The sequence below is a fragment of the Chaetomium fimeti genome (assembly GCF_033439085.1).
Source record: "Chaetomium fimeti strain CBS 168.71 chromosome Unknown B0H64scaffold_2, whole genome shotgun sequence".
In the NCBI taxonomy this organism is placed as follows: domain Eukaryota; kingdom Fungi; phylum Ascomycota; class Sordariomycetes; order Sordariales; family Chaetomiaceae; genus Chaetomium; species Chaetomium fimeti.
In genome coordinates this window covers 1,178,881-1,206,821 of record NW_026944330.1, presented here as the reverse complement: position 1 = coordinate 1,206,821, position 27,941 = coordinate 1,178,881, and the positions used below count along the sequence as shown (strand labels likewise).

Below are 27,941 nucleotides of genomic sequence, written 5' to 3'. Positions count from 1 at the left end.
GGAACCGTTTGGCGAAGCAAAGCAGGGGATTTTCGTCGGGGGTTGGCATCAATGCAGCATGCATCAGGCCGATCAGCGATCAGCGCCCGCGTGCGAGCCCACGCTTTCCTGCATCGAGCATGGCATGGTGAATTGTGGCGGGCAATCAAGCACTTGCGTGGCTGATGTCATGGAGCCCTGTCGTTGTTAGTTCAGTGCCAGTTCAGCGCCAGTCCGGGCCAGCTCCCGAAGACGAGGGGCACGCCAAATGCAGGCTGGCAAATCAGGAATGAGTTTGCGAGTTGAGCTGCCCAGGGTGGCTCGGCTGGCTCGAGCTGGCGCCCCGCAACACAGAGCCCCCCCGAGCAAGAAACAGCGCGCTCGTGCCATGCCACATGCGAACATGCCCACCAAACTGGGATCATGGTTTTGTGGAAACAGCAATCGGCAGGTTCGAGACCACAGCATCGGAGTTCGGGAATTCTGACCGCAACATCGCCAAAGCTGTTAGCATCGGCATCCCGACCAGCTCGTTATCTAGCGCCACGAGGGTATGAGGGGGATATTGCGCATCATTGATGCACGCCAACCCAACCCGCGCTCAGCGGTTGTTGTCTCGATTTCCTCGACTTCCTCGATTTCCGATTCCCTCAGCACCCATGAGCCCAATGGGATGCGTTGCCAACGCCGTCTTGCATGGCGCATTCTAATAGTGTATGTACACTACACTACACTAGTTAGTTAACACGCATGGGAAACCGACTGCTTGGAGCTTTGGTTGGAGGGAACTCGCCGCTGCTGACCAGCTGTCGTCCCCCACGGCGCCACGGACGGCCCCATTGCCCAATGCGCCAGATCTATCGTTTCACGGATCGCCACAAACACGGGATTTGAGGATACTCGTCACACATCAACTGCACATCCCGCCCTTTCACTCCCGTACTCTCTGCCAGGCACCCAGGCACGACACTTCGAATCACACGAGCCCGCCACATGTCAAACCGAACATCCACACACCACGTTTCGACGTTCCGTAGCAACTGCCGTCCGTCTGTCCATACATACAAATATGCAAGGATCTGCGAGTATCAATGCGCCTCGCTTGAGGAAGTTGAGAGTCCACCATTGCCAAGATGTAGTAATTATTTTTCTTTGCTTGCTGCCTTTGCCCACCAGCCTCAACACCAGAAATTATCGCAGTGGGGATCCCGCTGACATCCCCGAGACTCTCAAGCGGAGATGCCGGCGCAGTTTGTGACGACTTCAGGGCCGCGCTCCTGGGTTTGATTGCACTTCGGAGCACGCTCTCAGGCAGGCAATCAAGCAATGTGATGGAAGTTCGAGCTGAATCGAACCCCCCCTCCGGCTTCTGCATCCTTTCGCACTTCCCCGGAAGATCGTCATCGAGATCGACCGCTTTCAACGCCTCTCAGGGAATCATGGCAAGGGCTGAAACGACGGCGTTCTGCATGGGCGCCGAAAGGCCCGTGAAGATCATGGCGCTAAACTAAACTTAACGACGACAAGCACGGAGCACGCACCACCACCCGCTCCCGTACCCATGTTCTCGGGTCTTTCGCTTGTGAACCCCTACCGGACCAGACCTTGACGCCCAGCGCTGACGAATCCAGTTCGCCAAACTCACGAGTCAGCGGCCAAGGATCTCTCGGGCGGCTTGGGGCGCCCCTCCCCTCCCCCCAATTCTCATCACCATCACTTCCCAAAACCAATCTCGTCTCTGCATGCATGTCTCACACGCGCATGTATCCCGTGTGAGCTCCCTCTCCCAAATAACTTCGCCAAGGCAAACCTGGCCGCGGGACCCTGTGGGATTTCTGGCAGACGAGCGTGGGATCAGAGACATGCCGCCATCACATTGTGTGATACAGGGTAAAAATAGGTGTGGTGGAAATGAGATTGGGACGCGCTGCCCGCCGGGAGGGGATTCCTAGCGCCCGCCGGGAATGGCGACCAGCAATCTTCCACGTCGCCGATCACGACGGGGTTGCTCGGATCTCGATTCGATTCGCCAGGCTTGGGTCGTTTGTTCTCCAGCAAGGCTGGTCGCCAGCCTCGTGTGCGCCAGTCTCGCACCAAGACAAGAAAAAAACAAAAGTGGTGAAAACGGTTCCAAATGTGGACGATGGTTTTTGGCTCGCCTTTCCGGCGGCCGGATTGTCAGACGGGGTTGGCGTTTCAGACGCGCCGTGTCAAAGCCACCCTTTGACACGCCGGGTCGGCCAGCTGCCGAGGTAAGGGGCGAGGTAAACAACAGGGGTAAGCTCTCCGGGCCTGCCCATAGCTAACCCTGATTCAGGGTTGTGGTACATACTGTGTTGGACGGGAATGACCAAGCGACGACAAACACGGCGAGCATCATATCCGGCCGCCTGTTTGATACAGGAGACCACCGTCCGAGACGCCCATCGCCCACGGCCTTACTTCATCTTCCCTCCATCACGCAGCTTCGCGAGACGGCGAGTCGGACGGCCCCGGTAAGGGGGTCCAAGCGCGAGTATAGGCGGGAATGTTTAGTTTAGCCATCAAAGCGGCCAACAAACTCCGCATGAACGTAATCTTGACGACGCGATGCCATCGCCGGAGGCAGCAACATCAGGTCCCTGAGAGCCAAGATTCCACCCGTGAGGTCCAGTCACGGGATCATGGTCCAACCCTCTGTTGATAGACGGGGGCTCTCCTGGCCGGCCCTCAGGGAATCGAGCCTTGTTCATGGGATCGTTGACAATCGGTCGGATCGTCAGGGGCGGTGTATCGATCTCTTGACTGTGGCGAGCTGTACATACCCATGATCCCCAATCCGAAGTTGAGGGAGGGATGGCTAACAGAAATGCATGGGTAAATCGCATCGAGGCAGCAGCGAAAGTTCGGCTCGGGCTTCCAAACCAGGCATGGATGGGGCAAAGCCGAAGAAACCCACAAACGATCATCTCAAATCTCGGCGGTTCCTGACCACAAACCCAACGGTCTCCACGTTCTCGGCAAAGCCGCCCACCCCACCCCGCTTGCCAGTCCCCCTGCCGGCGGGCGGGCAAGGGAGAACGGAAAATCGCGATCACCGCGCGACGGCGAGTTCTAGACGGTACCGGAGTCCAGGCCCCTGCCCGCGATGGTGTCCCGCCCTCGCAGTGAATTCCTCCCCTCCCGGTACCCCCCCCCTGCGCAAACCCGGCAGGGAAAGTCAAGATCGTCGAGGGAACCATCCTTCCGCACCTTCAACCCTGCTAGGCGTTGACGGGCCTGGTCGCGATGGAAGAAGTACCGGTTACTTCGAGGACGAGCTGACTTTCAGGGCCTCGCAAGCAAGGTACGTTTGTACGGAGCAGTGCGGCTGGAAGCGAGGGAACACGCGCCAGGCGATCACCAGCCAGCCCGCCGGATCGCCTCCCCGTTTGTAAACATGGGTGTGTTGTACTGTGTAGTGAGTTTTGCCGGGAAATAAGACCTCATCGGGTCGAGTCTATGGCCGAGAATGGGCAAAAAGTGCGTAGGCGACCTGCTTGGGGATGTCGGCTCGACCCGAGCAACCACCCGGTGCGGTGTGTGAATCCGTTTTCCAAACGGCTGAGGTGAAGCGAGGCTGTCTGCCCGTCTGCCCGCCAACGGCGGGTCAGTGATCCGGCCGCTCCGTTCCAGGAGACAGATCGATGCCGGAAGTAAGCGTCGTGAGCCACCGGAACATCGCCGTAATTTTTGCGCAGAGATCTGTCTGAGCGATCAAAGAATGCCCAGGAGCACCGGGGAGTTTTGCGGGCGGCTTCATGAGTAAAGGGGGGGGACACAACAAACACGTACTTGGCGGAAGGGCTCGGTGAATACAGCACACGCAGATCTATCACCGGGTCTCGACCCGCAAAGCTCTCGGGCTGTTATCCAGTTCGAATCACACCGGCCTCTTGGGCAGCAGACGGGGCGAGTAAAGGCGTGCTGGTGAGAAAACGGAATGGCACAAAGGCATGACTAGCCAACCTCCGAGTTGGAAATAGGGAGGCGAGCCTTGGTCGGGTAACTAGCTAGTTCACTCAGCAAGTATCGGCCACCATCGCCGTACTCGCTCGCCGCTTTGTCACAATTTATTAACTTAGTAATACCAAAGTGGACGTGGAGTTGTTGAGTTCCTCTTGGTTTGTAAAAGGTAACTAGATTACTCACCGTAGAGTTGGTCATCATTACCAGGCTATCACGTACATAAAATTGGAAGTAATAATTTACCTAGGGGGTGGTGACAGAGGCGGGTTTGTGTGCCTTTTCCGCCGCAGAATATCTTCCATTTTATCATACTTTTTTGTTCATCATATCTTCTGATTCATCACATCTCAGCTCATCATATTTTCCATTCCAATCATATTTTTTCTCTCCTATTGCCCAACCTCTCACACATTCATAGTTAATAACTTCTCAGTAATTAGTCTCATCATTCCAGTACAGTGTCTCGTGAAAGACCCTAACACGCCCCTTGTTAGCTTTCACAACTCCTATCGGCGGGTTTTAAAGAAAAGAAAATGACAAGTCTCACTCTGGCCCCGTAGCGTAAAAGTCCCAGTCAAACTTCATCCGGATAAACTGCTGGAGGTGGCTGGCCACCTTGATGGCGCCCACGTCAGTGGGGTGCCACTGCGGCCCGATGTCGTTGTGCTGCATGATGCCGGTGGTGTTGAAGTAGTGGACAAAAGGCTTCGCCTTCTTGCCTGTGTTGGACGTCTTCTTGGTGACTCCGTCGTAGATGATTGGGTTGCGGAGGTAGGCATCCGAGTTGAACCTGTTCGTTATGAGGTGAGTTGGGCTGGGCTGTGTCGGGGGTCGGGTGAACTCACCACTCGACCATCTGGTAGATCTCCTTGACCCAGCCTTGGGAGGCTTCGGGGAAATACGTGTTGCCGGACTGGTAGAAGCCTAGCCAGAGGGACTGTGGGATACTGTGTTAGGATACCTCGGGCACCTTTCGATTTGGTAGAGAAAGCTCACCATGACAACGACTTGAGCCTTCGGCCACTTTCCGTGAATACCCTGGATGACCTTAGTGTACGCATCGATGTAGGCTTCGGTCGAGACGTTGTTTGCCTCATTGCGGTCGTTGGTGCCAATGTTGATGACCACGATGTCGGCGGCCGGCTGCTTTTTGAAGTCCCATGGCTCCGGGTTTTCTGTATTGTGTGTGAGTGCAGACAGAATACCGTGAGACCTAAGATAACTCACCACCGTGGATCACAGAGGCGCGATAACTTGTGTCGGCGGTGTAGAACCATTGATGAACCTGCCCCCTAGGATTGCCCCAGCAGTCCTGGTCTGCCACGCAGATTCCGGGGTAAGCAGTGACCGCAAATTCCGTGTTGCCGAGGCCAGCCCCGAGACCGCTTTATGTTCCTGTCAGCGCCATATCACCCAAGCCAGCTGGATCAGACATACTAGCCCCAGCTCGACAAGCCCTCGTACGTCGCGTACATGCCCGAGGCAAGACTGTCGCCAATTACTTCAATACGGCGGCCGAACTCGGGAATTTTGACCAGCTTCTCTCCGTCGGCCACATGGACGGCATCGATTTGCACGCCATATGCCCAGTTTGACACCCGCATCTCAAAGGTCCACGGGTTGATGGGTCCCGTCTCGCCTGAGCCTGGTGTTTCCGGGCTTACGAGAAGGTGAGTGCCTCCGGCGGTGATGTTGGTGAAGATCCAGTCGAGTCCTCCGATGCGGTAACCGACCAGGACGCCATCGTCAGTCAGGTTGCCGAAAGAAATGGCCACTGTTTGTCCGGTGTAGCCGAACTTGATGCCCGGGGCTCTGGTGTTTGTTAGTGTTCAGGTAGCCTTATGAATATTGTACTCGCTCTAAGCGATGCCCACTCACGACCACCAAGAGACATATTGCGAGTCCCACCGCCCCTTGTAGGATATTTCGGTGGCGTTGGGCGGGTACGTCTTGAACGAGTGTGCGGACGGATCAACACGAGTATCCGGGAAGTTGACCTCTCGCACTTGGCCATTCTGAAGGATGGTTGCAGACACGCGCGAGACAAGAGTGAGGCCGAAGATGGCCAGTCCTGACAGAGACACCATGATTTGAACTGAGACTGGTCTCACGACTACTATCTCAATTACTGATATGTACTGAGAACGATCACCTACCTAGGTACCTATGTTCCAAGCTCTGCCTATTTATGCAAGCCATCTCCCCGCATCACAACGATCTTTCATTGATGGAATCGCAACTCGCGATGATGCGGGGATTGAGACGGAGATGCGGGATATCGATGCCGCAATCACACCGAACCGGCTCCATGAGAGAGACCTTCAGCCGGCATTCTTGGGCGAAGCGAGGGCAAGATCTGGGATATAAATGGGCTCCTTCTGACCGGTTGTCGGGTCCACGGGTCTTTCGGGTGATGCCGCATGCAAACCGGGAGTCACTGCCTACAACAGTCAAGCCGTATGGGAAGAACGTCTGGTAAAAGGCGAGTTCGGCGTGGGACCTGCATGCGGGATACAGATCTGGAAAGAACGATTTTGCTAGGCGAGTTGGTGTTCGGAAGGGGCATCTCCGGTCTCTCTTGCGCCATTCCACGTTCTCGTCTTCTACTGTCGCGGAGGGTTGAAAAGTTCCAAGATAATTTCAAGACGGCATCTACAAAAAGCCCATTTTTTTGAAACATTTGAAGTCGAAGATGAGTTTCTTGCCCGTACCAAGTATAAGTGCTTTGTGGCGCATCTCACCAATCCGTCAACCACCGTCAGTCTACAGGGCCCGGTAATTGGCCAGCCCTACTGAGGCGAGCGGTCCATGTTGAATGGATCGAATAGCAGCCCTCCAATGGCTTTGGGACCATGCTGATAAACGTCAGCAGGCTCCCAATGCCGTGAGCCGAATACGATGAGTGAATCCAGCGGCAGACTGGCTCACCATGCGTTGATAAACCAGCCAGTCCCCGCCCCTGTTTGGGCGTCGTTGTTCCATGCACTGCGGCGCCACGAACCGGGGATCCCTCCGAGCGTTCCAGAGAGCCGGAGACGGGACCTTTGGCCACCAGGCCACTTCAGAGGCCGAGTGGCCGCATCTGCGCGGCCGCTGCGGGCGGAAGGAGGCTGAGGTGCATTCAAGCTTGCTTTATCTACGTCACCCGAGACCTCCGGACATTGCTTTTGCCGTTAACTACACAATTAACTATTTTGAATCCCGAAACCCAATGTCTCGTCTCACCTGCTTCGATCTGGACCCCTGTCAATGTCAAAGCTCTTCGGTTGTCCTTGTGGGTCTCGTGGTTTCCACCAGGGGCCTGATGGGATTCTGCACGGGAAACTCAACAACTTCCATGATCAACGCCGATGCTTGTGCGGTCACTCGGACACAATACCATTGGCCACCAATCTAACGGTATCACCTGCGATCCCTACACAATAGGCCCTGGCCGCAACCGCTCGAGTTCGAAAATATTTGCCCGATATCGACACTTTTGTCCGAATTTTCACGACACGGCGCTTTAAGACGCACGTCACGTAATTTGCACGAGTTGAGCGGCTTGGATTCCTTTCGGCGGGCGCAACCCCAAATTAGGGTGGTCCGGCATCTGACTGTCACCTGATGCTCATCCCGCGTGGGGAAAGGCGGTATAATTAAACCCAACCGGCGAACCTTGGCTCCGATCTTGAACAAGGAGTCGAACACGCCGCCGCGAATGTCTCGGAGAGGTTGAGGCGCCATACCCGACATAGAACGACGGAAATATATACGCAGACACTATTTCGGCGAGTTACCGACGGTGGACTGGACGCGACGCAACACATGAATGAAACGGTTGGCTCGGCTCTGGCAGCTTCATTGGGCGTGTACCACAAGAGGAGGAAAGAATACTTGGGACAGCCACAGACCGCTGCGATCGCTTCTCGCATCCGGCCCGCAGATTTCCCTTGCTTCTCAACACTCGTTCAAAGCGCTACTCCCGTCGCATAGCACCCCGCACAACACCGTCGTAATCGCCTGTCGGCCGAGCTGTTATGGCATCGACGCAGTGACCGACACTGCCAGCGGAACCATGACGCCGAACGAGCCCAAAACGTCGCCGACGCTCGAGCTATCGGTGTCGAATTCACATCCGCCAGCAACCGGGGACCCGGGTTTTCGACCGCAGTCACCACATACCCCGCAACCTTGTTCTCGCACGGCCGTAACACGGTGCATCGTTCCCTTGGCCGGGAGACATTAAGGTTAACCATCCTGCGGGTGCAGACCCAGCGGTGAGCGCGCCGAAGGCGTTAGGGAGTGCACTCGACGGGGAGAGTAGCCTACGTCCGCCTTTACAAGGTAGACCCGGCTGCTTTCGGGCGACTGACTATCCGGAATTCCGCCAGCGGTCCTCCTGCGTCGATCGGCACATAGCAAATAGATCCGGGCCGAGGGCGGTAATCGCGAGGCTACACGACATTAGCAGCCAGCCGGAATCGGAGCCTCAGCTCTTGGTGTGACAGCCGCCATGTCGTCGCAACAACCCGCTGCGGATCCCAATGCCGTGCCAGACACCCAGCTGGGGTTAACAGAGGACCAGATCGAACTCCTGCGGCATGGACAGCAAGCAGTGGCAGCGGCGGGGGGCGCGGGCTCGACCTCATCGCGCGCCGCGAGCCGCGCCTCCTCCCAGGGGCTGGTGATGATGGACAGTTCGTCACTCAGCGCCCTCGGCCGCCATTTCGACCGGGTCATGCAGTCGATCCAGCAGCGGCTCGAGTACCTGATGGAGCAGTCCCAGATCGTGACGCTCAGCGTCTACGACCGCGCCGGCAACCTCATCGACAACGCCGACGCCGAGATCGCCCGATACCACGACATCATGGCACAGATCGACGAGCTCGAGCTGGACTTTGACCGCATAGCCGGCATCCGCGAGATCGTGCGCGGCTTCCGCCAGAGGGCCGAGGAGCTAGAGCGCGAGCTGGACCGCGCCGCCGGTAGTAGTTCGTCGAGGCGGCAGGGCGGCCAATCGTCTTCTCGTCGCACCCATGGCCATTCGAGCAGTTCTGGGAAACGCCGGACTTGATGGGGAACCACTGCTAGTTATAGCAAACGCGGCCACGCAAACGGGAGATGCAACCGACGCTGGTTCACATTAGAAGAAACATACCGGTCACGCGACCGACATTGGTACAAAACGGGAGGATAGGCATGAGATACCTCACCTGGAGAGAGTCACGAGCTGGTGGGATTCTCCCATGGCGGGAACCAACAGGACCGCTGGTTGATATAACTAACGGTCGGACGAGGAAACAGAACTCGGGACGATGCAACGAGTGGGTGAGAGATAACTATATATAATGATCGGCGGCAGGTTGGGCGGGTTCACACACTCGACTTGGGCAATGTCTCGGCAAGACTCGGTGGGCCTCGCGGCCGAAACAAGACGGAAAACGGGCCTCGCGGCTGCGATTGATCGATTTTAATATCCGGTTTGGTTTTTTCTTGGTTGGGTGAAGGGCGGGGGTTACCCTTGCTTGCACCAGCCGGAGGTGGCCTTTTGTTTTGTTTGTCTCTTTCTGTTTACACAGGTTACGACTTACGTCACGTTGTTACGAAGGGGCTGTTATGAGCTGCGGTGTTTCTTGTTTCTTATACCCTACCTCGATGCTTTCCATTTCGAACGGCTCGTCCCTGGCTTGAAACTTGTACGTATTATATAGAACTTGAATGAACATGATTCCAGCGAGACGGGGTACTTATTGGGGGAAAGGGGGTATCCTCTAGGTGGGCAAGATACGGTGCACATGTGATGACTCCCAAATGTCTCAATTGCCAGAAATTAAATGGATGTCCGTTCGACCCAGGTTGCGTTAACGCGACTGTCTCTGTCCCAAAATTACTACGAGTATGAGTTGTTCCCTACCCAACTTCAAACCAGAACCAACCCCTTCAAAAACCACCCCATCCCATCCCACCTGGTACCATTCCACCCCGGCCCATCCTCCATCCTATCTCATACCCCGGATTCCATCCATCCCATCCCTCCTCAACCAAACCACCACCAAACCACCCACCGCGCCATCCATCCTAACAACCACCCATCACACTATCCCCACCCCCACCCCCAACAACACCATCACCATCCCCATCCCCACCACCCACACCACCAGCCCCGGAATCAAACTGAGAATCCCCACCACCACCACCCCCAACAACACCACCCCCAAGAACAACCACAACGGAATTCCCCTCCCCCACGCGCCGCCTAAACCGGCCCGCGGCGCCGTCCCGCACCCGCTGCTCCGCGTCCAGCTTCTCCTTGGCCTGCGCCGCCAGCTCCTTCATGTCGTGCCGCACGCTCTTGGCCAGCACGCCGCTCCAGCCGTTGTGGGGCTTGCACTTCTTTTTGGCGCACATTTGGGTGAAGTCGGGGTCGGTTGCTATGGTGGTGGTGTTTATGTGTGTGGAGGGGAGTGGTTGTGGGGGTGCTGCTGGTTGGGGTTTGGGGGGGGAGGTGGTGCCGTTTGTGGTGGTGGTGCCGTTTGTGGTGCCGTTTGTGGTAGTAATGGTAGTGGTGGTGGGGTCTGGGTCCAACCGGCCCGTCTTGAAGATGGCTTCGCCTTGGGGGGTTTGCAGGAACAGGGCGAACTGGTGGGTGGCCGAGACGGTGTCGAGGCGCGTGTCGTAGCCGCAGAGGTCCTTGGCCGTGCCCTTGCCCGCCGCGATGGCCGCCTCGCGCTGCTTCAGCGCCAGGTCGATCAGCTGCAGCATCTTCTTGCAGAGGACGATCTCCTCGCCGAGCTGGTAGCGCTCCGTGGCGGACGTAGTGAGCAGCGTTTGCTCCTCGGGCGTGAGGGCGCGCGACGACGCCGGGAGGTCCCAGAAGTTGGGCGGGGTGGAGAACGGGTGCTTGCCGAGGTGCCAGGGGCTGGGGGCGGGCAGGTCTGTGTCTCCGCCGTTTTCTAGCGAGGGCGGCGAGTGGGGAGCGTCGAGAAGGCCCATGAACTCGCCTTGGGTGAGGTGGTCGGCGGCGGAGGTGGTTTTGCTCCGCGGGAGGGTCGCGATGAGCTGCTCCCACCAGGCCTGGCAATGCTCGGGCGAGCAGAAGATGCTGGGGTGTGTCGAGTCGTAGATGCGCGCGGGTTCGGCGCAGTCGGAGAGCGAGCACATCTTCTTGTAGCGGGTGGAGTAGCGGCCACCGTCAGTGCAGTTGGGACAGATGTACTTCTGTACCAGGCTCTCGCCGGTGTGCTTGTCCATACCGATGCACTCTCCGTGAAACCAGTCCTCGCACCGATCGCAGGCTATCATGAAGCGGTGGTCATCGGGCCCGCGGCAGAGGCAGTAGGGCCCGTTGTCGGATTCGCTCGAGTTCCCACCATCGGCCGTGTCAGCGCCGCCGTTCTGTTTGGCTGAAGCATCCTTTCTGGCCTTCTTGGGCCCGCCACCCCTGCCTTTCTTTGCGCCGGCACCCGGACGGGCACGTTTTGGAGCCTTGATGGCGGCGGCGGTACCCTTCTTCTTTTTGGAAGCGGCAGTCTTGGGAGGCATGTTGGTTGTATTTCCCGTGAGGCTATCCTCGCCTACTTCCTGGTCGGTGCCGTTGACGCTGGGCGTAGGCTGACCTCGTTCCGAGAGGGGCATGTTGGGCGAAGAACTCCTTTGATCGGCCGTTTGACTTTCTCCTTCCGCAGGTGATTCTTTTTTGATTGCCCGTGACTCCTGCTGCTGCGGTTGGCCGTCGGCGGATGCCATTTCGGGAGCGAAGAAAGAGGATGAGAACGCCATCATCCATGCGAAATCCGGGTGTACATTGTAGTATTAGCTCGTCAGTATGGTCATCACAACCGTACAACTGCTTTTACACAGTATATACTTTTTGTTGTTTTGATGGTTCAAGCTCGTGAGAGATGGTCAAGAAACTTGAACGGTTGTGAAGGGTGAGTCGAATACAAGCATACCAGGTCCAGTTATTACACAAATGATTAAATTAGGAGGCAGAGCTGCCCCACCCATGTACCTTGGCATGCAGCTAACCGTGCCCACCGATCGGCGCCAATCAGGCGATTTTATCGTTTGAGCTCCCGCTTGAGCTCGGAAGCTTCCTTGAGATCTTGGCTGCGCTTCGAGATAGACAACGTCCACCACCACCGGCATAATGCCCCAGCCAACTGCGGCGGCCCGCGCCGTCTTCAATGCTCTACCCAGGGTAGCCCCGCGGCAATGCACTGGGCAATGCACCCGGCTCATGTCGACAACCCGCAGCGCACCCGCGAAGCGACCGACGGCTCCGAGCCCCGCGAGATTCCAGTCCCAGCCCTACCAGCCATTGGTGCAGCGCCGGTTCAAGTACAGCACAGTGGAGGAAGCAAAAAGCCGGTATAGGTCAGGGGTACGCATTGCGGGAAACTGGGTCATGCTAGGATGGCTCGAGCAGCGGCTAACCTTGTTGTCGTGTAGCCCTTCTCGTGGAAGGCCGGGCTTCTCTTCATCGTTACCGGCGCCGGCCTGGTGTGGTATTTTGAGAACGAAAAGGATCGGATGCAACGCAAGAGGATAGCAGACTCGAACAAGGGCGTAGGCAGGCCCAAGGTGGGCGGGCCGTTCGAATTGATCGACCAGGACGGGAACAAGGTGACGGACCGAGACCTGAAGGGCCGGTACTCTCTGGTGCGTACTACCCCGCTGCCGTAGAGCCGGACGTGGACCTCGTGCTAACTTTGCGCCGCAGGTCTACTTTGGCTTCACCCACTGTCCCGACATTTGCCCCGAGGAGCTGGACAAGATGGCGCGCATGTTTGACCTGGTCGAGCAGCAGCGCCCTGGGGTCATGACCCCACTCTTTGTCACCTGCGACCCGGCGCGCGACGGCCCCAAGGAGATGAAGGAATATCTGGCCGAGTTCCACCCCAAGTTCATCGGTTTGACGGGCACATACGAGCAAATCAAGGCCATGTGCAAGGCATACCGCGTATACTTTAGCACCCCGAGCGAGGTCAAACCGGGCCAGGACTACCTGGTCGACCACAGCATCTACTTCTACCTGATGGATCCCGAGGGGGACTTCGTCGAGGCCCTTGGGCGGCAACACTCGCCAGACCAGGCCGCCAAGGTCATATTAGACCACATGAAGGAGTGGAAGGGGACGTTGAAAAAGAGCTAAAGCTTCGAAAAGGCAGTAGACGCACTATACAAGAAATGTACCATATCTCCGCTTGTTTGACCAAGATATCCGTGGTGCATATGTATGCGTACCTTTCCTGACACCGAGCCGATGTTTTCGGGCTGCAATCCGGGTCTCCAAACCGCCAATTGCGCCTTATTCGACGAACCAGAAACCCCTGGTATCCAGAGAATTGAGCACGTGCGATTCCAGACCTTCGGGTTCTCGAACCCGGCAGGGCAAAAATGGCACGGCGGGAGGGTGGGTGCAGCCCAGCTACGTCATCCTGGTTGGGCACGAGCCCATTTACATCGATGTGGTGGGGCTTTGGGACCCCCAAATAATGCAACCGCCACGGCCCCGCCGAGATCAGGTTCCCGACCGACCGATACCTGCCGTTTTGAGCCAGAAGAAGTTTTTAATTTCTGTTGGGCTGCAGTTTCCCATGTGAGCGCCTTCCGTTGCCTCGTCCGAACACTCAACACCAAAGTTTTGGACAAAACCACACTATCAGTCTACAGCCAGGTATTTTTTATCTCATTTTTTGATCCTCGCTCGGGTTTCTCCATCCTTGACAAGCCTTATCGTCCCCTTGCTGTTCTTGTGCGGAACCTGGTCACGCGGGGTCTTCTCGATTGCTGGCGCTTGGGCACACAACCACCTGACCTCGCCATTCATTATCATTACCTATCTCTCCCGCTTTTGTCAAGGAAGCTAAGTGCGAGAAAGAAACTACTCGCAGTTAGCCCTATCTGCGTTCTGCTACCGACGCCACCATGTCTGCACCGTCCCCGGGAACCTCAGCCCAGCCAAGGCGCTCTGCCTTAAAGACGGATGGCGACACCGAGAGGGCGCCTCCTTTAAGCGCCCCGGTCAAAGGTTGGTTCTTTCCTTTCCTACTCGTCACCTCCCCGGCCCTTTGCTATACGCCTTCAACTAGCGCATGGCAGAATTCGCAACAAGCTCTTCCTCATTTGCTCAAGCCCGTTCATGTGGCACTTGAAACGCGCATGTCTTATCGCCCAGGAAACACAACCCGTTCCGACTATCCCAATGAGCTGGCATTGACTCCGCATCCGTTCCTCAATCACTTCGTCTCCTTCTTCTTCTCCCTTTTAAACTTCATATTAATACGTGGTAGCTGTTCAGATCGCTGAGCCCGAGCCTTCACCTTCCGACGAGTCGCAGGTAAAGAAACAATTCTCTGCGGGCATCGCCAAGCGGCTTAGCGGACGGCCTCCTTTATCTACTACCCCTTCGCGGTCTTCTGCTATCAGTCAGTTTAGCATGGAGAGCGGTCCTGATTCTGCACCCGTCACCCCCGCCGCCTCTGCCGAAGAAGCCCCTAGCCACCAGGGTCATTCTCATCACCGTCACCGGCTGGATCTGGGCACCGAGCGGCTTTTATCCCAGGTAGCAGAGTGGCTCGAACGGGAGAAGATTAAGAAAAAGCAGCAGGGGTCCCGGAGGCCCCATATACGACGGAGATCACCACCGAACAATGTCAACATTCCAACCCCAGCCCCTGGCAGAGCCCGAGCCGACTCCATCGAGTCCGACTCGAGCGAAGTGTCCCTCGACCGGCTGCAGAGAATCCTAGACGACAACGTGGCCTCCTTGGGTTTGAATTCCCTCTCGCAGCTCGTCACGCGCTTTGGGCGGAGGCACCGGAGAAAATCGTCGAGCAGGACCCTCAGCCGGACCGCGTCGTCCGACACCGAGTGGTACGACGGCGACGTCGTGGTCCCGGGATGTGATGCCTTGCTCGACAACTCCAAGACCCTCGCCTATACCGGTGGCAAAGCCGGCGCCGACGACTCTGCCTCCATCTCGAGCCGCAAGGAGGAGAAGGAAAGGCAGAACTGGACCACCTTCAGAAATGAAATCATCCGTCTGGCGCACACCCTACGGCTCAAGGGCTGGAAGCGCGTTCCGCTTGACAGCGGCGAGAGCATCTCGGTCGAGCGCCTTAGTGGGGCTTTGACCAACGCTGTTTATGTAGTGTCGCCGCCTTCTGACTCACTGCTACCCCGGGAACCCGGCAAGAAACAACCGGGTAAGGTACTGTTAAGAATCTACGGGCCCCAAGTGGAGCATCTGATCGACCGAGAGAACGAGCTGGGCGTGCTTAGGCGGCTTGCCCGGAAGAAGATCGGCCCTCGGCTGCTGGGGACATTCCAGAATGGCAGGTTCGAGCAGTACCTGAATGCCAACCCGCTCACCCCAGGCAGCATGCGGGAACCCGAGACATCCAGGCAGATTGCCAAACGCATGCGGGAGCTGCACGACGGGGTCGAGCTGCTTAGCGAGGAGAGGGACCAGGGACCGGGCGTGTGGAAGAACTGGGACAAGTGGCTCAAGCAGGTCGAGAAGACGGTCTTGTTCCTCGATAGACAGATTCTTTCCAATTCCCAGAACCTGCCAGCCGCGCGCGGCTTCGTCTGTGGCGTGCAGTGGCCCGTCTTCAAAGCCCTCGTAGACAAGTACCGCCAGCATCTAGAAGCCCACTACGGTAACGCCAAAAACATCCGCGACAAGCTCGTCTTTGCCCACAACGATGTAAGCCCCTTCTCTCCTCGTCCCCACCAGTATTAACAACCCCCCTAACCCACCACCTCCCCAGACCCAATACGGCAACATCCTCCGCGTCCGGCCCGACGACCAGAAATCCCCGCTCCTCCAGCCCGCCAACGAGCACAAGCAGCTCGTCGTCATCGACTTCGAGTACGCCGCCGCCAACCTGCCCGGCCTCGAGTTCGCCAACCACTTCACCGAGTGGGCCTACAACTACCACGACCCCGTCCGCCCCTACGCCTGCGACACCTCCCGCTACCCGGCCCCGGACCAGCAGCGCCGCTTCGTCAAAGCCTACGTCGACCACCGCCCCCAGTTCCCCTACGTCGACTCCCCCGCCACCAGCCCCCCCGTGGGGCCCGGTCATGGTCTCGCGTCGCCGCTGGTTAGTGGTGCGAGTAGTCTGCATGCGGTGCCCTCGTCGAGCTCCATTGTCGAGTTTATGCTGGATGCGCGCGTGCCGGCGGGGGGGTGGAAGGAAGAGGAGCGGAAGGGGGAGGAGGCGGTTAGGGGGGAGATTGATGCGCTGTTGGAGGAGACTAGGTTGTGGCGGACTGCGAATAGCGCGCAGTGGGTTGCGTGGGGGATTGTGCAGGCGAAGATTCCGGAGTTGGAGGGTGGTGGTGGTGGTGCTGGTGCGGGTATAGTGGGTGGGGAGGGGGGTGAGAATGGTGCTGGGGAGAATGGTGCTGGGGAGAATGGTGCTGGGGAGAATGGTGCTGGGGAGAATGGTGCTGTGGAGGTTGGGGCGAGTGAGGGTGCGGGTGTGGGTGCGAATGGGGAGGCGGAGAGTGAGGATGGTGCGGAGGAGGAGGAGTTTGATTACCTCTCTTATGCGCAGGAGCGGGCGCTGTTCTTTTTGGGGGATTGTGTGCTGCTGGGGCTGGTTAAGGCGGAGGAGCTGGGGGAGGAGGTGCGGGCGAGGATTAAGTTGGTTGAGTATTAGCGGAGCTGCTGGGTGAGCGAGTCCTTTATGGGCTGTTGGGGTGGAGGGGAAGGAAATGGAGGGGTTGGGTTGAGTTGGGTTGGGTATTGCGAAAAGGGGGTGGTAAACAGCTGCCCGTGCGGTCGGGCGTGGCTGGGGCAGGTAGTATGTTGGCCCATGTTGGTGGTAGTATCCCAATAATTATCTGTAATGACCAATTCAACATAAGCGTTCTACGGAAATTTGCATCAACAGATGATCTAGAAAAGATAACCAGTATCTGCGGCCGTGAGGGAGTTGTTTCCAATCCTGAGACGAGATGGCCTGATACATGGGATGGTTTCGTGTGGTTAGGTTACGTCGTACCGGTCTGGCTTTGTTTGGGAGCATTTCGGTACTCGTTGGTTGGAAGTTTTCTGTCTCAAACTGCGGCTGGAAGCGGGCGTGTGGCGCGTGGATGTGTCGCGGTCGTTTCTCGCTTCGAGTTCCAGGCTGGGTGAGGCACAGGGGGTAGGGGAGCGTTGGGGTTCCCGGCAGCCCGGCGGCGCGGTGACCGGTCTTTGAGACCAAATGGTCGGATCTGATTTGATCCCGGTGTGTGTGTGATCGATTGGGTGGCATGTGGTATAATTGGGGGTGGTGTTGTAGTACGGGTGTTGGTTGGAGGTTTCGGGACTCAAACCGTGAAAGGGAGGTCGCGGTGCGCTGTGGTATACATACTAATACTACTATTCTACGTTGGTGGGTTGGTTAGGCCGTAGGTAGTACTGGGTTGTGCAACATCACGCCCGAGGGTTTCGACTTAGCTGTGCCGTTTCAGCTGGGCCTTCTAGTCGGGTCTGTATGACGATGCACTCGGCTGATGGATGCAACGCGGGAGGATTCGGCCCCCGGTTACCTTATTTGGACTGCAACAAACATGAATGTAAGCGTTTTATTGGTCGTGTATGTTAAGCTCTTGAGGTGGGATTGGACATTATCCTAGCCCCTATCCAGGGCCAACAGTATCGGGAACTGTGAGGATAAGGCACTGTGAACTTGGTGGGCTTCGGCCATCGGCCGCATGGTGTGGTTACATCAACGGCTCTCAAAAAAGATGAAACAGATTCTAACTATCCAGCTTGTATTCCCGACTACCTAAGTGTTGCTGTTGCGAGCAGGCCAGCTACCGCGTCCACCAACACCAGTGTTTGATGCATCCGCCACCTTGATACTACCAACACCGACCCCTTAACCCTCCAACTTGTGTTCCGTCCTCCTCGCACCGCCAGCAGTGCGTGCCAGCCAGTCCCTCTTAGGAACGCGAAGTACCAGGGGCCACTACACGAGCCTGGGCCTTGTTCCCAACCTGCCCGCCCCTAGTAGCAGGGGCTTTGGAGGCGGCCGTGGGGGGAGCGCCCCCGACGGCCTTTCCACCCGAGGCCCTCACGCCGGGCGCCACGACCGGAGCACCAGCACCCCTAGTAGCAACCGGGATTCTCAGGGCGGGAGACGCAGCAGCCTGGTTGGGCTTTTTAGCACCAGCACCAGTAGCAGCAGCGGCGGGCACCGCGGCGCGCAGCTGGGCCTTTCTGGCGGCGACGATCAGCTTGACGGTCTCAGCGTAGCGGGCCGACGGCCTCTTAGGAGGGAGAGCGCGCGGCGGTGCGGACACCTGGATGCCCGACATTTTGGCGGTGATGCCGTTGACGCCGGCCCGGCTGGGGGGAGGAGCCGCCTTCCCCGTGACGCAGCGGGGGCAGTCGCGGGTGGCTTTTGTAACGGAGACATTGGCGCTCGTTTCTTCACACCCCAGGACGCCGCCGCCTTTGTGGGGTGCGATTCGGTCTCTGGTGTGCTTGCAGCGGAATTCGGTGCGGTAGTAGTGGCACATTTTTGTTTTCGGTGTGGTTTAGCAGAAAGTGACTGGTATGAAATAGTATGATGGGGCTTTGGGAATCGACGGAATCGAAGTTGGAAGGGGTTTGGCGTCTTGAGTTGTTCGTTGTCTCCCGTTGAGAAAGTCAGAGTTTGGTATGGTGGGGGATGTGACTATATACTGACTTACAACATCATATGAAACGCGACGCCGTACCGGTTAGGCCCGAGTAGACCTCTCCCAACTCCCCCCCTTTCAGCTCCCTCTGGACCACCTCCGTCCGGCCACACCACCCGCCGCCCCCTCCCCCCGGACACAGGTGACCGGGCCTAGGACGATGTCCATTGAAGGGACCAAGCGGCCGTTTCATGATAATCAACGAAGGCATTTCCATCGATGTCCCAACTCGGGGACCCCGCCTGCCATACTGAGACGCGGTAAAGACCCGGCCCATGTCCCAGTGGTCGTCTCGTCCAACAAGTCTTCTGCCACGGGTCGCCCGGTCACCCCGCCCCTCGGCCGAGTCCTCGCTGTGATGAATCTGCTCATCATGGGCCGTAGCCATTGGATACAGCGAGCAAACTAGCATGGCCAATACCTGGTCAGCCCCGATAATAGACAGCGCCTTCTTGCTCAGCGACCGCCCTCGTCGCGGCAGGTGGCCCTTACGCCCAGCCCAGCAGCAACCAAGGCCGTGGCTGGGATGAGGTGGGCATGTTGTTGCTACCCCCTAAGAAGTATCCAGCATCTGATAGAACCGTGACTGGGTCGGTATAAGTATATCCTCTCCCACGAACTTGAACACCAACTGTTCACTATCAAACAATTCCACATTTCGGCGTTTCCAGATCTCCATCTCATTCTCACGACCGGTAACCGGCTGGACCAGTTACCACAACATTCTTTGAACCTCTCCTTCTTACTCACTGTTTGAGCACCCCAAACAACACGACAATGCCTAGGCTGATATGCGGGGTGTGTGGAGGCAAGTTATCTGTTACGACCGTCGACGGCACGTTCAAGGAGGAAACTGACGGCGTATATCTGTGTTCAGGGTCCGCAGGCACACTAGTCATATTTTGTGATGAGACTGTGGGCAACGGGGTTGAACTTAACCCAGAGGATGTGTACGACAAGACACATTGGGCGTGCTACCCGTGAGTCTTGCCTTCTTCCCTCTCATTTCCCCGGGGTCGTTGGTGACAAAAACATGCAATACTGATGCTGGAGATGCCAGCTGCTTCTTAGCCTGCTTGCGTGCGGGCGACGCTTCCCACTGCCCCTATTATTGCCCAAATATAATCGGAGTGAGTCGGTGGAAGTACAGCAGGGGAGTGTATATTTATCAAGGCGACACGTCGACGGCGCCGCTCCTTGATGGTCGCTACCCTTGAGCTAGATCTCCTTTGGCGTGTGGATAGTTGGTTGGCTTTTTAGCTTGGAAGGAAGTTTTGGATCAAGGAATTGAAGATGAGTTTGACTGGATGGAAGTCGTCTGTGCTACGAAGTATGCTGTGCTGTGCTGTGGTTGCAGTGGAGATTCAGCCCTGTGAGAAATGGGATGTCGTGTTCTTCCCGGTCTTCATGCAGGGGTAGGTCTTTCTCGGCCCAAGCTGGCAGGTGCGGGCCCACTCCTGATCTCAGTCTTGGCAGACCCAACACCCCAGTCGCTCCCCGCCATTCTCATTCCATCCAAGCTCTGAAATCCCCAGCTTCCTCGCCGGTCGACGCAAAAACAATTGACGTGGAAACCCAATGCTTTTAAATCTGCATGAAGTACAAGACAGGAACATCGGAGCCCAATTGCATGCCACGGTAAGCGTTATTTTGCCTCCCGAGCGGTGTGCTGTGTGCTGTCCGCCAGCGAGCAGACCATGGTTTTGATTTCTGCACCAAATGGCAACTGAGGCAGAAAAGCGGTGGCTGGTCGCCCGCCCAACCACCGCACTCTGACGGGACCCAAGAGCCTGTGTCTGCCCAACCTCTCTTATCTGACCACCATGAATTAATACCTCGCTCCTTGATCCTCGGCACGGTGCATTATCCTCCTGCATCATTCATGCATCATCCTTTTTGCGTTCTGACCTCTGTTTGGGCAATTGGCCGAGTGGTTCCTGTTCCAAGGTTTTTGTGAGGTTTCGTCTGAAGGACCAGGACCTGGAAGCATGAACTCTCACTCTCACTCTCACTCTCATTCCCACTCTCGCGATTCTCGAAACTCTCGAAACTCTCAAAATTCTCAGTTTTCGGACCACTTCGAGTTCGATAATGTGGAGCAGCCCCGTACGTGTGCTGCCTTGAATCTATCCTTTTGAATGTCGCCTTGCTCAGTGTCAGTGGTGTGCTAATCATTCTCTAGAACACCACCCACAGCATCCTCCCGAGCTGAGACCGAGATCTGGTCCTTCGTCACACCCTAATTCGTCCTCTCAGCAGCACACCCAAACGCAGCAAACAGCACACCAGTCGGCGCACCAAACCGCCGCACCCTACACACCATCTCCCCCCTCTCCATCGGAATCGGGCCTGCAAGGTCAGAACGGTGTCTTTGGCCCTCCCACCATCGCCCGATCGTATGGGCGTCCTGTCGTTGTCGAGGGCCCCTACCGCCGCGTCCCCAGTCAACCCCCTCTGCCTGCCTATCAACCGCCAGCCTGGGAGACAACGATGAACCCCCCCATGGCGACCGACTTCCGGGACGAGCTGGCCCGGATCGAGGGTGTCATCACTCCTGGTGTCGACAACACGCCCTTTATCCAGTACGCCATCGAGGCACTCCACCGAGACCGGGACCGGGACACCGGTTATTCGGTCGACCCCTCCGGCAGTGGGAGTTCATCCTCCGGCCTTCTGCTCGCCCCCGGCCATCGCCCTGAATCCTACCAACCCAGACCCGCCGATCAACAACCCCCCCGCCCCTCTTCTCTGCCGTCCCGCCCCGCGGCTGCCCACCCGCATGCCGAGGACACCCGGACAGAAGCACCGCCTCACCAGCTACCGCGCCCCTTTATCCCCGGCCCTCGAGAGTCGGCCCATTCTCTAGCTGAAAGTCTACTAAAAAAGGGGCCACGCCCCGCGCAGCCCCACGAATGGAGGCCCGTCGAAATGGACGAGCTCCTCGCCGGCACCGCCGATGTGCCGCCCCTGACCTTCAGGCCGTGGCCGCTGCGCGCGCCGGCCCTGTTTGTTTTCATGGCCCTGTGCGTGCTCATGATCGGTGCTCTCATCCTGAGCGCCGTCTACTCGCACCTCCACCAGGGCCTGCTTGAGTGGGCCACCATCCACGGCGGGCGGTACTTCCTCTTCCGCGTCCTGCCGCAGCTGATAGCCGCATGCATGCTGCTCTATGCGCAGTTCCTGATCACAACCATCTTCAGGATGCTGCCATTTGTGAAGCTAGCGTCTGAGGCGCAAGAGGAGCGCGAAGGCGCCCTGTTTCAGGAGATGTACCCGTCCTTCCTGCGGCCGCGGTTGGTCGGGCCGTGGAACGTCTGGGTCCCTATCCTCGTCACTTGGCTGATGAGCTTTACCATCCCTCTCCAGAGCTCGCTCTTCACCGCTGTCCTGGTCGACCAGAGTTGGAAATGGGCTACTGTGCAAGGTGTTGCCTGGACCCTGGTGGCACTCTACCTGGCCCTGCTGGCTTCCACTATCATCGTCTGGCGTTACTGGGCCAACCTAGAAAATACCGGTCTCATCTGGGACCCGCGCTCCCTCGCCGACATCGCCGCGCTCGTCTCCGAGACCAACACGGCCGACGACTACCTCGGCACCCAGCTAGCGCGCGGGCGCGACGGCATCCGCTTCGCCCTGCGTCACCGCGCCGCCGACAGGCTGTGCTACTGGACCTGGAAAGACGGCCGCCACGGCGTCTGGCACACGCTCGGCAGCGCCATGGACGAAGCCAACCCGCTGCTGCCCACCGACCCCACGGGCGGCCAGCGCATGCAGCGCCACGACGAGAAGCAGCCCTACCGCGACGGCGACGGCGACCACGCCGACGCCGACGCGGACCTCGAAGCCTCCCCGACCAACAACACCAACGCCCACCGCAAATACCTCCCCTTCGCCCTGCGCACCTCCCCCCTCCTCCTCGCCACCCTCACCGCCGGCGGCGTCCTCGTCGCCATCCTCATCGCCACCTTCCACCCGGCCACCCGCCTCACCGACGGCTTCCCCCCCACCCTCCGCGCAACCCCCGGAGCAGGCGCCTTCTCCCCAGCCGACTTCCTCTTCGCCTTCCTCCCCGCCCTGCTCGGCACCATCCTCTTCCTCGCCCTGCAACCCCTCGACCTGCACCTCCGCATCCTCCAGCCCTGGGCATCCCTCACCAGCAACAACACCCCCAACGGCGCCCCCGCCGAACCCTCCCTCCTCGCCGACTACGCCGCCTGCGGTCCCGGCCAAGTCACGCTCCGCGCCCTGCGCAACGGCCACTGGCGCGTCGCCGCCGTCTCCCTCGTCGCCACCCTGTCGGTCCTCATCCCCGTCCTCGCGGGCGCCAGCTTCATGGCGCTGACCACGCGCGCGGGCGACGTGCGCATGTTCGCCAACATGCCCGCCTTCGGCGTCATGCTGGGCCTGCTGCTGCTGTATGTCGCTGCGCTCGCCGCGCTGCTGCCTGCGCGGGGCGGGTTGCGCATGCCGCATGGTGTGACGTGTCTGGGGGAGGTGTTGGGGTATCTGGTGGGCGTGGAGATGAGGGAGGAGGCGGCGCTGAAGCGGTGTGTCAGTCGGCGGGAGATGGCGGGGCGGATGGGGGTGGGGAGGGGATTGCCGGCGGCGATGCAGACGCGGTGGGTGTTTGGGTTTGGGGAGGGGGTTGTGGGGAGTGGGGCTGGTGCGGGTGCGGGCGGGGTGGTGGATGGGGAGTTGGGGGTGAGGAGGGTGAGGCGGTTTACGGAGAAGAGGAAGGTGAGGAAGAGCCAGATTCGGAGGCCGTTTGTTTGAAGGGGAGGGGGGGGGCGTGGGTTTTTGGGATGGGATGGGATGGGATGGGATGAATGGGATGAGATGAAATGAGGTGAATGACGTTGATGGCGGGTTGGGATGGGTGGTTTCTTATTTTGCGGCTCTTTTTACATCTATGCATGGCGACGGCGAATTTGTGTGGCTTACGGGAGTTATGGGGTGATGTTTTGATGCTGTACGAGATCACGGTTCTGGGCTATTAATGTTTTATCTTGAGAGAGAAAGGGAACTATATATGGAAATACCAAGACTGTATTTGACATTGAAAACAAAGTTCAATACTTTTCATATTTTTATATTTTTCTTAGTTTTCCAGAGACAAGAACCGAGCTGTATGTGATATCAAGCAGGCCACAACAACTCGATGGGCACTTGCATTACCAACCCTCGAACCCCCCATCATGCTGTCACATCCCACATGCACCTCCCGCAGCCCCTGCGGTCCCAGTCAACGCACGACCTCGTCTCTTGGTCACACACCTGCATTGCATGGCCGATCCATGCGTCTATCCCCGCGTCCATCCCCGCATTGTCACCGAGTTAAAGAGTCTACCTCCAGCCATGCTTCCATCCCTCGCGTCCCCCCACTTTTACCAAGGAGCCTCCCTCGGGCCCAGCCTCCGAGTCGCCGACTTGATATCGTAATCTCAGACAACACATACCGACGCGAAGGTGACGCAAAACAAACACGCACCGTGACACCAGGTCGAGACCCGATGATGAGGGGAGACTGGAAATCGGGGAAGCTTGAGCAACCCGGTTCTGGGGCCAGACCTCCCACCCACCGAGAGCTCGCCCGGTCATTCCTTTGTCTAGACCCTGGTACAGCCACCTATCAGACAGACGTAGACAGACACTAAAAGGTCATCTGAGTTCAATTTTACTCAGTAGCCTGACTATCCTACTGCGCCACCCATCCGCACCATGCCCATACCAAGAAGCCGATATCCCAATATCCCCATCCCCAGACCCAGCCATAACTCCAATCCCTCCCGCCAGAGCCCATAAGCCAGCCCAGACCTGGGTATAAACAAGAATACCATATACATAACATCATACCAATAGCAGCATCCCGTCATAATCATATTGTAACCCCTTCCCAAGACCAAACCACCATACCATAACCGTAATCGTAAACCAATGCGTGGCAAGGGGAGAACAGACAAAGGGAAGTAACTCGTAGAGGGCACGATAATAAAGAGAGAAAAAAAGGGAGAACGAAAGAGTGCCCGGCACCTTTCCCAACCAGCGCAGCGGTCCCTGCCCCAACCCCAGAAGAAGACAAATAAAAGTCCAGCCCAGCAAGCAGGGGGGATAAAACCAAACCAAAAAAAAAGAAACAAGAAAAGAAAGAGTCAAAACACTAACCCATCTCACCCCTTCCGCCTCAAGATGCGCCCAAAAAACCGACCCCCTTTCTCCAACCCCTCCCCATCCTGCTGCGACCTCCCGCGCGCGACAACCTCCTCTCCCCTCACCCCCTCCCTCGGCAGGTCCATACTCACGGCCCCGCGCGGGGGGGGCGCCCCATCCCCCTCACCAGCACCAGCAGCCGGCCCGCCCCACCTGTACCTCGCCGCCGCGTTGAGCGTGCGCGAGATGCCGCTCCTCCCGCCGCTCGCACCACCACCACTCGCACCACTCCCGCCGCTGCCCCTGTCCTTAACCGGCACCGCCGCCGAAGAGGAGGACGAGCCTGTGGCAGTGGACGGGCCCTCGTCGCTGACGCTGCGCTTGTGGTCCGCCGACTGCCCCTGCGACTGCCCACGGTCCGGCGGCGCGTCATGCTGCCGCTGCGGGCTCTGGTGGCGGACCAGGCCGTGCATGACGCGGCGGGCAAAGTTCCTCGCGTCGCCGCTGGACGACGGCCGGGCCTCGGGCGCCTCGTCTTCGTCGTCCGTGTCGGCTTCAAAGACCGAGACGTTGGGCGGGGGCGGGGGTGGGAACCGGTCTCTCGGCAACGGTGGTAGGGGCCGGTCGTGGATGTCGGAGGGGGTCGGCGGCTTCCGCGGGAGAGGTTCCAGCGCTTCCTCCTGGCGTTGCGCTCTGGCGAGGTTCGCGAGCGAAGGCGAGGAGCGGGTTGTCTTTTTGGCTAGGGTGAAACTACGTGGACTGGCCTCTGGCGGGGGGCACCTCTTGGGCTCCAAAGGCCACTGTGGAGCTTCGGAGGAGGAAGATGTGCTGGGAGGGGAATGTGGCGGTGTTGGGCCGGGGCTCCGGAGAAGTAGCGGTACCGAGTCAGATGAGCTTGCGGCGAAAGAACCGCTGTGTACCGGACCGGGTGTTTTTGTCGTCGAAACGCCCGGTCGGGATGTCGCCGTTGTGTAATTCCTCCAGTCTGTGACGCCGCCTCGTGAGCTTGGCGGGAGCGGGAAGTTGGGAGAAATCGGAGAGGGTGCCAGCCCAATCTGCTGCGGAACTGTTGGTATGTGTAGAGGTGCGGGAGCAACACGCCTCCTGCATTCGCTTGGTGAAGGGAACAGCGAATAGCACGCGTTAGGCGGGGGCTTTGGAGCATGGGGTCGTTGTTGCTCCTGGGACGGCACAACCACACTTCTATCGTTGTGGGTCGTTGGCGGGTTTGCCGACGCTTTTGCTAGTTGTTGATCACTGGTAGGGTTGGTAAGCGCCTGACGTTCCGCTTCCTCCCTCTTCCTTTCCCTCGCACGCCACCTTTTCCACATTTTCACATCCGCCGCCGGAAGTTGCTGAGGGTCGTCCTCCAGAAGTTTCCGAGAGTCGTCCCCTGGGACTTGCCGAGGATTGTCTTTCGGAAGTCGCTGAGCGTCGTCCTTTAGAAGTTGCTGAGGGTCGTCCTCGGCCGCTGATATGTCAGATCCGTGGTCTTCCACGAGGGGTGGCGCGGAGGACTGAGATCCCTGGGAATCGCGAGCACCTGGCTGCTCTTTCCGATACAAGTGAACAAAGTCGGTGCGAGGATAGGAGAAGTTGGCGACGTGGTGGATCGGCGGACGATGGATCTCGCCCGTGCCTGTGTCGTTGTCCGTCTGCAGCTTCTTTTTTAGAAACATAATGGTGTGGTAGTTGGTGGATCGATGGTATATGAACAAAACAGTGGTGTGTTAAATGATGGAGTGATAGTGGATGAATAGAATAGTGATCCGGTCGTGACAAAATCGATGGTCGAAATGGCGGGAGGAAGAAGCAAAGAGTGAAGGGAAAATAGAAGTGGTGTAAACCATGTAGCTTGAGCGCGAACGCCCGAGGGAAAGGCGTGGTTAAAGCTTTACTTGGGTATCCTTGCGTCATGTACCAAGCTTCGAGAGCTGACTGAAAACACGGAGGCGATATCGTAGAGGAACGCCACAGGGAGATCGGCGATCGGACGGGGAGAAACATTAACACCTACATGGATGCGAGGGATGGGGAGGGTATCGAGGAATGCCTCGTTGGGCGAGGTTGTGATAAAAAATGCCAATGTGATGCTGAGCAAGGGGGTGTTTTTGACACTGTCCTCCGCCACACGTCGGGCAACCATCAGGTGTCCCCGCGTATGCCATCACAAATGCAAAACACAGAGAACAGGCCTCCAACGGAATGTATAAGGCGATAGGTACCTCAGACGGCGACCTGCGCTCGGACTCGGCGTTGCCGTAACTGACCAAGCCCACCAGCAATGCATATGACGTATCGCAGCACAGCCCAAGGCCGCCACAAGCAAAAGCAATGGATGCTCGAGACCCACGGAGGATGCCGGGGCAATACTCCATCGAGGCGGATGCGTTATCGGAGGAAAAGCGCATAAATGCCCCACGAGTTCGGAGGGTTGGGTGGGCTGACAAGACCGCGGAAACACCAAGTGGCGGGCAGCGAAGGTTGAGATGGAGGCTTTGTGCACACAAGGTCGCTACCTAGGTATGTACCTAGGTAATTGGGCTTCATTCCGTAGCACCTTGCCGTAAGACGTAGGTACTCTAGGGTGAAGCCGGTCTCTCGACTAAGGGCCTAGAACCGGGGTTTCTTCGCAAGCAGGGAGCCCCAAACAGCCGCAGTAAAGGGCACCCATCACTCCCTGTGGCTATTGTGTGTGTTAGGTCGAGGGTAGGCGAGGGTTACAAACTCAACTCCAGCTGGAAGAGAATTCATCCAGGAAAAGAGAGGGCAGGCCAATGCCACCGACAGGCAGGCCGAGACATTGCGCAGCGCGTCCAGGGAAAGTTGGTCCGGACTTGCCTGTCAGCTGCAGCGCCAGAAGCAACTCGACATGCCTTTGCGAAGTCCCTTGCGAGTTGTTGTCGCACCCTTGGCTCCGCAATTTGTCGATCTCCCGGAACGCTAAGCTCTGCCAAGATTCGACTCAAGCGAGTCTGTCGTTGACTCGCTGTCGATCCAATCGGAACTCGCCGGCGCTGTGTGACAGCCACAACAGGGCGACTGGGGCAAGATGGAAAGCCGTTGGGAGAGGTCTTCCCTGCCAGTCGAAGTTGTTGACAGAACGAGCGGAAAAAGACGCAAAAAGTGAGGGAAAACAACAAAAAGTATAATCCATC

At 58.0% G+C, this 27,941-nt stretch overlaps 8 protein-coding genes across 8 annotated transcripts; 4 read left to right on the top strand and 4 right to left on the bottom strand.

The window, feature by feature from the left end:
• Positions 1-2,379: 2,379 nt before the first annotated feature.
• Positions 2,380-3,579, bottom strand: B0H64DRAFT_77072 (uncharacterized protein). Its single transcript, XM_062808735.1, has one exon. It carries the CDS (start codon positions 3,198-3,200, stop codon positions 2,523-2,525), a length of 678 nt encoding a protein of 225 aa, XP_062662026.1. The 5' UTR covers positions 3,201-3,579; the 3' UTR covers positions 2,380-2,522.
• Positions 3,580-4,395: 816 nt separating this feature from the next.
• On the bottom strand, positions 4,396-6,053 carry B0H64DRAFT_415186 (Lipase, GDSL-like protein; the record flags this gene model as incomplete). The annotated part of the gene is made up of 7 exons (XM_062805083.1): positions 4,396-4,441; positions 4,514-4,756; positions 4,812-4,903; positions 4,963-5,141; positions 5,194-5,351; positions 5,404-5,778; positions 5,845-6,053. 7 exons carry the CDS (start codon positions 6,051-6,053, stop codon positions 4,396-4,398), a joined length of 1,302 nt encoding a protein of 433 aa, XP_062662025.1.
• A 2,408-nt stretch (positions 6,054-8,461) lies between these two features.
• B0H64DRAFT_370984 (uncharacterized protein) lies at positions 8,462-9,022 on the top strand (the record flags this gene model as incomplete). The annotated part of the gene is made up of 1 exon (XM_062802123.1): positions 8,462-9,022. The coding sequence occupies one exon, from the start codon at positions 8,462-8,464 to the stop codon at positions 9,020-9,022; it is 561 nt and encodes a 186-aa protein (XP_062662024.1).
• Positions 9,023-9,535: 513 nt separating this feature from the next.
• On the bottom strand, positions 9,536-11,694 carry B0H64DRAFT_370983 (uncharacterized protein; the record flags this gene model as incomplete). The annotated part of the gene is made up of 3 exons (XM_062802122.1): positions 9,536-9,559; positions 9,600-9,641; positions 10,102-11,694. The coding sequence occupies 3 exons, from the start codon at positions 11,692-11,694 to the stop codon at positions 9,536-9,538; spliced, it is 1,659 nt and encodes a 552-aa protein (XP_062662023.1).
• Positions 11,695-12,055: 361 nt separating this feature from the next.
• On the top strand, positions 12,056-13,201 carry B0H64DRAFT_354068 (SCO1/SenC-domain-containing protein). The gene is made up of 3 exons (XM_062801525.1): positions 12,056-12,331; positions 12,400-12,609; positions 12,671-13,201. The coding sequence occupies exons 1-3, from the start codon at positions 12,098-12,100 to the stop codon at positions 13,100-13,102; spliced, it is 876 nt and encodes a 291-aa protein (XP_062662022.1). The 5' UTR covers positions 12,056-12,097; the 3' UTR covers positions 13,103-13,201.
• A 677-nt stretch (positions 13,202-13,878) lies between these two features.
• Positions 13,879-16,622, top strand: B0H64DRAFT_370981 (kinase-like domain-containing protein; the record flags this gene model as incomplete). The annotated part of the gene is made up of 4 exons (XM_062802121.1): positions 13,879-13,981; positions 14,244-15,158; positions 15,192-15,661; positions 15,726-16,622. 4 exons carry the CDS (start codon positions 13,879-13,881, stop codon positions 16,620-16,622), a joined length of 2,385 nt encoding a protein of 794 aa, XP_062662021.1.
• A 4,105-nt stretch (positions 16,623-20,727) lies between these two features.
• On the top strand, positions 20,728-23,710 carry B0H64DRAFT_453814 (uncharacterized protein; the record flags this gene model as incomplete). The annotated part of the gene is made up of 3 exons (XM_062807249.1): positions 20,728-20,742; positions 20,896-22,581; positions 22,774-23,710. The coding sequence occupies 3 exons, from the start codon at positions 20,728-20,730 to the stop codon at positions 23,407-23,409; spliced, it is 2,337 nt and encodes a 778-aa protein (XP_062662020.1). The 3' UTR covers positions 23,410-23,710.
• An 837-nt stretch (positions 23,711-24,547) lies between these two features.
• Positions 24,548-26,626, bottom strand: B0H64DRAFT_76678 (uncharacterized protein). Its single transcript, XM_062808734.1, has one exon. The coding sequence runs from the start codon at positions 26,460-26,462 to the stop codon at positions 24,804-24,806; it is 1,659 nt and encodes a 552-aa protein (XP_062662019.1). The 5' UTR covers positions 26,463-26,626; the 3' UTR covers positions 24,548-24,803.
• Positions 26,627-27,941: the final 1,315 nt, after the last annotated feature.